We start from the raw sequence: 12,322 nt of genomic DNA on the forward strand, positions 1-12,322 counted from the left end.
AAACACGCCCGATTACAGAATCATACAGCAGCAAGGGACACTGTCCAGGCTCTGCGATTCGAAGGGAGAATTTGTGGTACTCCCGCCACTTTTGCGTTCCGTTATAATATTATTTAATAAAATAATTGTCATAAACATAGTGAAACAAATTTGGAATATATCACACCTAAAAAAATCTTATTTGTTCATAGAAAAAAAAAATACAAAAAAAAACAACAAAACCATTGACTTATAGCAATAATTTCTTGTAAGATGACAAAGTTCTAACTCAAAATACAAGGGCAGAAGTATTTATTTAGATCGTAAACCTTTTGACGCATGTATACACCCTCGCATCTTATATATGATCTTTCCTGTAATCCGCCTATAACAGTTCATGCAAAATTTCCTGTTGCAACCACAGTACTCACAATTTGTAATAATAATAAAAAAACACTTTACCGTTTGGAAAGTTTATAAAAACAACAAATAAATAAATGTTTATTTTACCTTTAACGGAGTAGAGGATACAATTTTATCTGCATGATATTTAACTACAATAATAGATATGTATTTAGGGAGATTTCTTTTATTTCCCTTCATTTTATTAAATAAAAAAACATTGTTCGAATTTTTCCCTTCTTTTATTAAAGATAAATAATAAATTTAATTCAGGCTCATTTGTTTAAGTATGTTTATTCCGAACTATAAAATCACTTTGAAATGATTTTTAAGCAAATAAAAATAAAATATTAGTATTTACAAGTATTGAAGTTTTTTAATTCTTTTTTTATTGTATTTTTATGGGAAAAATATACTGATTTTAAATCTTTTTTTGCAATAATGCCTGGACATGTGTCTATTATAGTTGAAATTGGTTGTCATTTTATAAATGTATGATCTATTTCCGATGCCCTACTTTTATATGTATGTATAGGGAAAAAGAATATACAAGTATATGTAACATTTGTAACAATAAATTGGAAGGTTTGTTTGTATAATGTACTATAAAATATGGACAAAATATATTTCATATATTTACTTATATATAAGTATGTACATGTAGAATGAATAATATATAAAGTACTTATAAGTACGTATGTGTAACAAACAAACAAACAAACACACACACACACACACACACACACACACACACACACACACACACACACATATATATATATATATATATATTGAATAACTGTGAAAGGAAAAACAATAGTGAACTTTTTAATATGAATTTTCACATTTAGAAAATTTATTTCTTAGTTTGATAAGTTTTATTCACTGATATAAATATTCTCTTTAAATTTACTTCCTTCAAATAAATAATTGATAACTGTATTGAATATGTAGCAATATTTTCAGTTTTTTAAAATTGTTTAATAATTTTATTTTATACTAATAATTTAATCGTTGCATTTTTATTTGCAGCATTAATTTTAAAACAATCTAACTTTTAAACTTGTAATAGAATTCAAAAGAGAAAAAATAACTTGTAAATTTTATATTCCGGCTGTAACATATATATATTTTTAGGGTAATATTGTTTTATAATCTGCTTATTAACTTATCAATTAATATTAATATAAAATAATGTTATTTACTAAATTATCCTACATAGTATTTCTTAGTATACTCAGAGTTAGATTTTTATGTATTTCTGACAAAGGCTATACAAATTTTTTTTTAATAAAAAGATCTCATATCAGATCATAAAATACCTCAAAGATAAAAAGGCCTCATGTCATTAATATGTGTAATTTTAATAATTATATTACAAAAAAAAATTATACAATTGATTTAGATGCACTGCATACTCAAAAAAAAAAAAAGTTTTATAATATCACAACATATTATAGTAAATAATAAAATTTTGTTTCATAATTAATCCATTTTTTAAATTTATATTTAATAATATTTATGGTTCTAACAGCGAATCTAACTGCTAATCAGAGTGAGAGAAACAGAGAGAAAATGAGGTCTCGGAGTCATAGAGAATGAGAATCATTTTAGGAGTCAAAACATAATTTTTTATGATTAATAACTTTTTATTTTAATGAAATATTATTCAATATTCTATTTTTTGTACAGTGCACAATTGATTATAAAATTAATTTGCACGTAAGATTAAAAGTAACAAAAATTGTTGACTCGTTTTCAAATTTGAAATATTTTATTATGATATTTCACAAATTGTATGTCATATCTAAGAAAAAGCAAAAAAAATTCAAGAATCTGAATATTTCCTTAAAAAATTTGAAGAGACTATTTTAACAAATAATTCGAAGTACTGGGTTAGAAATTTTTTACTGATATCTTAAGTTTATATATGTGCAGCAAAATAGAAATATAAAAACTGCTTTTTTAACAATGTACTGTAGACGATTTATCTAATGAAATTATTCGTCATATTTTACCGGGAAATATCAGGTAATTCTTTTGTAAAAGCGTTGACGAAGTTACTATTTTCTACTTATTATGTGTTTTTCTTCTATGTAGAAATATAAAACCATAAATGTAAAGGTTGACCGTAATTAGATATTTTCAACTTGGGTTACATAAAAAGAATAGAAATAAAAAAATATGTATTTGAACAATGCCACAAAATAGAAATAATGAGACCAACTTAAATCATTGTGATTTAAAATCAACAAGGAAAGAATTATATACGTAACCGTATTTGGGTCAATAAAACTTTTATTAAGGTCTCTTTTAATGCTAATTCACTCAGAAGAATTCATAACTAACAACTATTTATATAATAGGATTTTTTTTAACAGTTAAATCGGTTGATTGCAGTAGCTGTTTAGCTTATTACATAATTTCGAGTGAAATTTAATTACATATAACAAATTATTAATTGGATTGTTTATAAGACTGGTTTAAATTTTCCATCAGGATTCGATTATCAACACTGTATCAGTAATGATCAGTACAAGTCAATATCAACTTTCTCTAATTATAATACTGTTTATAGGCTTTCTTATAAAACAACAATCCTTACGATTTACGGTCAAAAATTTACAAAGAAAATTAATTAGAATTATTTTTAATAAAAATAATTGAAATTAATAACTGAAAAATTTAATATCAGTAACGTTCTTTGGAAAGAGGGATATATTTATTATATATGGTTAAATAATGTATAAAAAAAGTTGTATATAATTTTTTTAAGGAAATATAAACAGGAAAGACTTTTTTAAAGCGGATATATCCTTTTCTTTAACCCAACTATTTTGAAACTTTAGAAAGTTTTGAGAGTTTTTAAAATACGAAAGTGATGCCTACCCAAATTTCAGTATTTTAATGAAAAAAAAGAAAAGAAAAAAGATTCAGTAATTATGTAAATAATTATTGTTCTTGTTTCATTTTATATTTATTATAGAGAGTAAGACAATAAAATAAATCTATTATAATTAATAATTTATTAGTTATTCATAGATTACATTAAATTATGATTTATTTATATTTTGTTGTACTTTTTAGGAAGCGGAGGTGCAGGGAGAATATTAGATCTTCATCATGTGTTCTGTTGGTTATATATCTTCAACATTTCTATTATTCTACTGTCATCGTAATCTTGAACACCAATTAAAAATTCATTTTTAAATGGAAAATTAATTCTGCTTCAACTTAAAAAATTAAAAATCACGAAAAAACTTCAATAACACAATGATGACAGTTTTATTACTAATATGTGGATTTATAAAATAAGGACATGATATAAATAAATATTTTTACCATTAAAAAATAAATAAATTGTACTCAAGCTATGAATAATTTTTTTTAAAAATACATATTCTGTAAGAAAAATTCATTAAGAGTGGTCCAAGGTAAAAGGAGATGATAAAATCATATTGTTGTAAAATATTTACATACAGCTCATTTATTTGTTAATATAAAATATGCTTTTACTGTAAATGTTTTAATCGTTTATACATCGTATGTATTTAAAATAAATAATTTTTTTTTGTAGTCAGTTTTGATATAGAATTATTTAGTTTAAGTGTTCCTTTATATGTTGTAAAACATTACGTACTTAGTAATTTAAAAAAACAAGAAATTTTAGTTGAAAAATGAACAGGAAACGTTCTAATAAAACAATTATAGATTAAAAAATGGCAAAAATGAAAAATATTTCATTATTATAAAAGGATCAAACATTATACATTCTTTAAGTAGAACGAATTTTATATGTAATCAAATTTTAATCAATGAATATGCAGCATAGGAAACTCATTCTAACAGTTAAATAAAAACTGTCAAGACATGACTTTCCCGGATATTAATAATAAAAATTAGGAGTTACAGCCAAAACACTAAAAACAGAATATATATTTTTTAGAGGTGGGGAATAAATTTTAAGAAAGGATTTTCTAAAAATATTCATAAATGGGTTAAGCTAGAAAAACTTTCTTAGGTGAATTTGTTTCTAAATTATAAAGTTTCAAAAAAATTTGAAAAATATTTAAACCTAAAGGAAATAGAGCAATAGAACAAAAAACATGTTTTTTTGCGATATCACCCACCACGTGAACGAATTTTGAAAAAATGTTTAATATCATCAATGCTCCATATATAGAAAAATTTGAGCCAAATTTAAAGAAAATTGGTTTGGTTTTTCCTGAGATATAAGCCTAAAAGCAGTGCGACATACAAAAATATGTTTATTTAGTCTAGATGAACTAGTTGCATCCTAACTAAAACGTTAAGATTTGAAAAACCCGATACCCCATTTCTGTTATGATCAACACATGACAGGATTAATATTAGAATTTTAAAAAACCACCGCACAATAAATATATTTATTAAAAAAAAAAAAAAATGCCAAAGCTAATTTGCATTCTCATTAACATAAGAAAATTTTATATACAAAAAATCTTACTTTGCATTTACTAACATTATTATTTCTCTAAAAAACTGATTTAAATTAAAGGAATTCTGAAATAAATTCATACAAGCAATACTTTTTTAATGGCTAATGCGTTTTTAATACTTTAGGAAATTGTATACTGGTTTCTTATATTTGTAATGTTTGATTAAATTAACTTACGTGCAATGTTAAAACTTTTCATGATAAATCTTGGTCGTTTTATTTGTAAATCTTAACAATTACTGAGATCATATTTTATTATTATGTTTAATTAAAACAAGATAAATATTAAAAATTAAATAACGCGATTGCCAATAAAAACATTGCTTTTTACTATAGGATAATTAGTTAAAGAGCGTGGGGGTGACAATTTGTATATAGTATAATTTAAAAAAAATTTTTTTAAATGTATATGCACATATATATATATATATATATATATATATTATTATTATTATTTATATTTCATTTCATATGATACTCTCAGTAACGTAAAGATTCCAACGCGGGGTCATAAATCTAAATCGGTTCAGCCGTTGAGCGGCTACAAACATACATACATACATATACTCTAAATACATTTCACTCCTTTTTGAACAATCGTATAAACATACTAGTAAGATGTCTACTTCACACGTATATATATATATATATATATATATACATATATAGTCTATCACAATCTGAGTAACGTAGGGATTCTAACGCCGGGTCATACATCTAAATCGGTTCAGCTGTTGAGCTGCTACAGTGGATCATACAAACTTACGCAAATACATGCATACATGCACAGACACACCCCCACATACAAACACACACACACACACACACACACACACACACACACATTCACGCATGCACACACGCACGTACGTACATACATACATATACCTAAATACATTACACTCCTTTTTGGGCGGTAGTCATGTAAAAAGAACGATCATTATCCAAATTTATTTTATTTAGATCAAATATCACCATTAAGGATTTTTGTTCTAGATAATTTGATGATAAAACCTGTGAAATAACCGAACTAGGAAGTCATAAGAGTCTAATAATTATTATTATTATGTTTGAGAGGCGGCAAAGAAATTTTAGAAAATAATCAAAAATAATTTTATAAAAATGTTTTTCATAACAAACCAAAATAGTTCATCAGATCAAAATGTACAAAATTTATTAGCTTATTACGATATAGTGTAATATCTTTTTACTATTATTATTAATATTATTAAAAATAATGCAAATGTAGGTTTTTATAAATTATATGTATTTTCGATAACTTTTTTAAAAAGGATGAATCCATCCAAAATTTACTGTATACGAACAAGTTGATAATTTTGCGCTCATTCTTCGTAAACATACAATAAGTTAATAAAAATTATAATGTCAGTTTTTAATGAATGAATTATCAAGTTTTCTTTCCTCTAATAGTACAGGTGATATTAGAAGAAATTACATTGTTTAAGTGATAATTAATATTTGATTACAGTGACTTTCTTATTTTTTACGTTTCATTATATTTACTAATGATTGGCTAAAATCTTAGCAAATCGCACGCTATCTTAATGTACTTTTAGGAGAGTGGGCGTGCCAATCTTTGCTCATGATCTTCAACCAGTGGAACTTTCTGTAACCTAATCTCCGCCTTCTATCAACTTTCCTCTTCTAAACAAGTTCTAAAGTATCACTTGGATAATACATTTTTTTTTTATTTCTGGCATGATCAGACCATGGAATCTTGAACATTCTTATCAATATATATATTTGGAAGATTTACATACGGTTCAAGGATTGCATTTCAACACCTACGTTTCTACGCTATAGTGTTGTAAAAAAATATTCCGATTTTCTTGCTGAGTATTCAACAAGTATTCAATATAAGATATATATCTTATATGTAAAATAAAAATGTAGTGTTTTATATGAAGGTTCTTCAAACTGAGAATCTTGTGTAATCTAGCTCTTGGAAAAATTTACTGGAGCACAAATTACCTTTTTCATATTATCAAGCCAATAGTACCCCTTTTATAGTTATTGCCTTCATAAAAAACTGCAGTCAATCTAAAGAACAGCGTCATCAGAAGATTTAATATAATTTTTAAGAATTTAACTTAATTTTTTTACCATGAATTGCCTTGTAAAGAGGCTTGATCAGTATTCAAATTAAATTATTATGGTGACATAATCCACACTAACCGTTCCACATTTATAAAAACAATTTTTGTTAGTTGTTCATTTACTTTGATGATAGCCAGTTATTTCAATACAGATTGTTTTTATATTGCTAATATCTTTTGAATATAAGATTTAAATCTGAAAATTCAATCTGCTCAATATAATTCACACGTTAAGATAAGTACTTTTTTTATATTTTATAAAACAGACATACACGTATTTTCTTTTATCCTGGCATTAGCGGAGCAATACCCTCAAGCAAAAATAGCGTCTCTCTAGTGAAAATATTTCTGAGGCAAACCGAACTTTTCTTTACAAAAAAATCCTGTGCACATTTTCCATACATTCAACTCTGTATTATTCTGAAAACAATCCTGAGACGTTAGGATAATTTAAATTTATTACCACATCTGCTTCAACTTTAATTTTTAGATGTAGATATGAAGATGAAATTCAAGAAATTAAGAGGTAACTTCCTTGTTTCATATATTATATTAATTAGAGTAATTAATAAATACGTAATTTTATTAAAAAAAAGTTTTATCTATTTTTGCTCTAAAATTTGAGACGTGATAAATAAATCACAATCTGATATTTTTTACTTGAATGGATTATTACATCAAATTCTCTGAATCAACGCCTTAAACCAGTGTTACTATTTAACAGGTAAGCAAAACGAAACTATTTGTTGTTTATAATTAAATTAATGATACTGTGTACAAATTATTGAAATAACTTAAACGAAAAAAATATAGAACTATTTTCAATTAATAGTTTCATTAATTAATATCTGACGATGACAAGATATAGATAAACAACAGAAAAAAAAAACATTTTCTATGCTTATTTGAGTCCCAGTGCTCCGGTCTACTGCGCATCGTATATATGAAGTGAGAGATTCTGTTTAATAGTAACATTTATTTTTATGTAATGCAATTCTACTTTTATCGTTTCTAAGATTTAATTATTTGAATCTCCTAGAGGTAGCAGTTTATTTTCAACTTTTCATAACAACCAAGAATAAAAATTTAGCGAGTTCCAAAGTTATTAAATATAAAATTTATTGTTATTATTATTTACTAATGAATGAAGGAGTTCATTAAAAATAATATTAAAAGTAATTCTCATTTATCTAAACAATATATATAAAACAAGAAATTATCATTTTATTTTTAAATGAAAAATGTAATTATTAAAAATTAACTACAATTCCATTTTCATTAACCTTTCAATGATTGAATACAAAATTTATAATTTATTTTACTGTTTAGTTTTCTTTTGATGAAAACAATATTATTTTTTTAATTTTATTAAAATAACTTATGTTTCGTTGATAATTAAAAATACTTTAATTATTGAAAAGATAATTTCATATTTTAATCTATTTTAATATTATGAATGCCAGTATTTTTAGGCAAATTAATATGTTTAACAAAACCGAAATTATACGAGAATTTATTATGTCACCGATTTAATGATTTATGATAAAATGAATTCTACAGTTTTATTTATATTTATTAATCATTTTTCTATGAAAAAGTAATTGAATAGCGAGATAAATAAAACCATATTAAATTAATTATTACCTGATCTGATATGTACTCATATGTTATCATTTGTGTGTATAAATCTAGTGGTGTCTGTGATTCTGTTACTCTCTCACGCAAATATTATTCATTCAATTGGGCTGAAATTTTGCATGAACATAATTTTTATACCTACAAAGAACATAAGAATATGCTGTTACGAAATGTGTCACCGTTTCAAGATAGTGGCCGTTTTAATGGCTTGCGGTAACAACCGGATTATATTTCTTCCCGATATTAAAATTTACTCTGGCCAAACCGCTGTTGAAATCGAATTCGGATCACTTGCAATGTTTGGAATTAAATTTTATACCAAAAAGATTTCTTGCCTTTTTCAATATCTTTTTCGGAAAAGTAGCTTTAAAAATTTGACGATGTAAGATGTAACCAACACAGCCACTGCCACTGTTACTGTGTACACGACTCTATGCACCGCGGCTTGCTGTACCTGCATTCGGTTACATGACAAAAAACATAAAATAATAAAAGTAAGAGATAAAGAAATCAACCTATGGTTAGGTTGTTGCAGTTCCTGCATCTTCCTTTAAATCAAAGGATGTAATCTTTGGACTGGCACCATCTAACGAATATGGTTGAAGGTATCTCAATGCAAAACTGAAAAGTCGACCAATTAGAGAGACTAGTTTAATGAGATCTGCCGAAAGGACCGTACTCCACAGCGTAAAAGAAAACGGTCACACGCCGTATTAAACGAACCACCGTGAAGAGGCGGTACAAGAGTCAAAAAATTACAAACCAGGCTTAGGAGCCTCTGTATCGCGTAACCTATAAATGGAAACCGCGCGAAAATTCCGGCCGCGAAAGTGACCGTTTTCGCAATTAAATTTTTTTAAAACTATAAAAAGCTAGACAACACCCCGCACCGTCTCACGAAGAGACCACAATTTCATTTAGTCAGCATATGCGACTCCCTCCGGAGAACGGGGCGCATTTCTCCCTCCAAATAACTAGGGATCCATTAGGGGCACTCCTGCTAGCCCATAGGTACTGGTACCGAAAGGACTTCAGTGGATGGACTGAAGGGGAATCACGCCGGGATTACTAGACTCAAAAGCTTAGTTTCTTACGGTCAGAAACAGTAAATAAATTTTACGATGGTCCATACGGATAGGAACGCAAATTACCAAATCCGTCCATAAATAAAACTTAAAACCGCCACTAAATAACCGATGAAATCCGCCCGATAATAGAAAGATACAGCAGCAAGGGACAATGTCCAGGCTCTACGATCTGTAGGGAGAAATATTGAAACTCCCGCCATTCTTGCGTTCCGTTCCGTAAAAGTTGTAATGTGATCTTTACAGTGTAGGTTAATCAATTATGAGTGTTATATAATACTAACAAATTTAATACAATATAATTTTTATTGTAGTTTAATAATATAATTTTAATTAATTAATTTATTTATATTTTGTTTTTAATTAAATCCATTTTTAACACTTTCAATATCTTTATTAACAACAATAAATATTTTATCTTTCGTTGTAATATACAAAATTTATTTAATTTCAAAATTATCACGTTAATTTATAAAATTTAAATAATTTATTTGGTAACAAGGGTTACCAAATGGCGGGTGAGTAAATGTTTTTACTTGAGTAGTAACTATCATCATTCCAAGCTTGTAAATTTGTAACGCGTATTGTGTTTATAAACCTGTAGTCGTGGGACGAGGGTAGTAAAAGTCATGGGCCTTGACCTAGTCCGTCTGTCGGAACTACTGTAGAGATATGGGAATATCATACTGTTTTTGGTCTGACAGCTGCATATTTTAAACCAAGTACAGATTTAGTAAAAAAAAATTGTCAGCACACCATCTATAGTTACTTTATTACTATTATTGTATTAATAATTTAAACATTATTATATTAAAAGTTTTGCATTCACATACATTTGTATTAAAAAATTGTCAACACTATTTATTACTTTTGTTATCCATTACTATTATTATTCTATCATTAATCACTCTATATTTTTATTACTATCCTACGTATTAACAAAATATAAATAGAAGTGGAATCAATCAGTTTACATCATAAGGTAAACATTCTAAAAGTATTATTCTATTTTATCAATTTTGGCGTTAGGTTTTGGTAACAAGTATTAAAATTAAACTAAAAAAGAAATTAATAATAACTGACAAACTACGTTTTACAATAAAAAAAAATCTGATGTGGACAACACATGACGTCCTTGTACGTCTATTAAATTACATTTACTCATTTATTTAAAATGAAAAGTACATAAAATTTTATTTCATTAAAAACTTCTGATATTTTTTCATTGTTTTTTTTTTGTTGTTATTATTGAATTATTATTATTCATTGTAATTTTTTTTACAATAAGAGATTAATAATTATTAATAAATCAATATATTTAAATTAAAAAAAAGAGATGAGTTTTTATTCGAAACCATGTACCTTCTTTTTGTAAGATTCAAATATCTCATTAATTAAACTTTTTTGCTTGTAACTCTGGAACCAATGAAAATAAGTACCATTTGTGATAAATCGCTGACAAGCTTTCAATGAGGGCTTATTACAGCAGTTAAGAAAAAGCCCAAAATCCAAATTTTTCTGATTTTGGGCTTTTTTGGACACTTTTGGTCCCGTCGATTGCAATCAAAATTGCACAAAAGGTGGTGCGCAACTAGATGTTACAACAGTCCTACATCCAAAATTTCAACATCCCCTTACGGCTTAATCGTTTTTGAGTTATGCAAGATGCATACACGTATGTACATGTACAAACGTACGTACAAACGTCACGCCAAAACTAATCAAAATGGATTCAGGGATGATTAAAATGGATATTTCCATTGAAATCTCTAAACAAACATTTTTCGCGATCACAATTCCTTTACTTTGTACAAGGAAGTAAAATCATTAAAATCATCGTAATATAACCTAATGGGCGGCAGTAAGTTATATTTATTACAGGTTGTAAAGGTAGAAATTAAGATTTATAAAAAAAAAATCTAAGTTTTGAGATAGATTAAACACATTAAATTATCTATAGGAGAAAAATAGTAATAAAAATATATACTTAGTAGGGCATAAATTAAGTTTCACGAAATTTATAAATTAGACAATAAAGTTAACTTAATAATGGTGCCAGTGGAAGATAAGCCAAGACCCAGGATTCTTTTCGTTCTGTGTAGACGGTACTTTAAACATCCGAATAATTCCCTTCACTGTAAGGTAGATCAGTCCCATAATTAATGGAAAAAATTACACAAATAAAATTGTAATTTCGAATTAGTTTTTTTTTTATCTTACTAACGATGAATAAAATAAATTACTTTTATTGAAAGTATATCTTATTATGGGATCGGACAGTTCAGTGATAGAACACTGGCGTTTTAATCCAAGGGATTTTGGTTTGAATCCGGCTTACGTATTTACAATCTGTAATGTAATGGATGACTTTAAGCTGAATGACAATAATGACCGTTTTACCTTTGATGATGAAAGTTAAAGGCGGTTAAGCTTAGTGTTATTTCACTCTCTCAAGCACTGTTGAATGGGAATTAGATGAGACTAAAGATCTAAGTTCATATGTTATTTTGTGTATGGGTTTGGTGAGTGAAGGTAAATACAGTTAATGGTGATTTAATTCCTTTTAGCAGGATTTGTAGCGACCTTTACATCATTCTGTGTTTAAAGGTGATCAATTTTAGTAA

General features: G+C 26.7%; 1 protein-coding gene and 1 long non-coding RNA gene across 2 annotated transcripts in view; one reads left to right on the forward strand and one right to left on the reverse strand.

The window, feature by feature from the left end:
• Positions 1 to 3,857, forward strand: part of LOC142327600 (uncharacterized) — a 242,383-nt gene extending 238,526 nt beyond the window's left edge. Inside the window, exon 6 of the mRNA XM_075370797.1 lies at positions 3,469 to 3,857. Coding sequence (XP_075226912.1) covers positions 3,469 to 3,560 — 92 coding nt within the window. The 3' untranslated portion in view covers positions 3,561 to 3,857. The remainder of the gene's footprint in view (positions 1 to 3,468) is intronic.
• Positions 1 to 12,322, reverse strand: part of LOC142327604 (uncharacterized) — a 571,970-nt gene that overhangs the window by 93,343 nt on the left and 466,305 nt on the right. The window lies entirely within an intron of this gene.

This window comes from Lycorma delicatula, chromosome 7 (genome assembly GCF_047948215.1).
Source record: "Lycorma delicatula isolate Av1 chromosome 7, ASM4794821v1, whole genome shotgun sequence".
In the NCBI taxonomy this organism is placed as follows: Eukaryota; Metazoa; Arthropoda; class Insecta; order Hemiptera; family Fulgoridae; genus Lycorma; species Lycorma delicatula.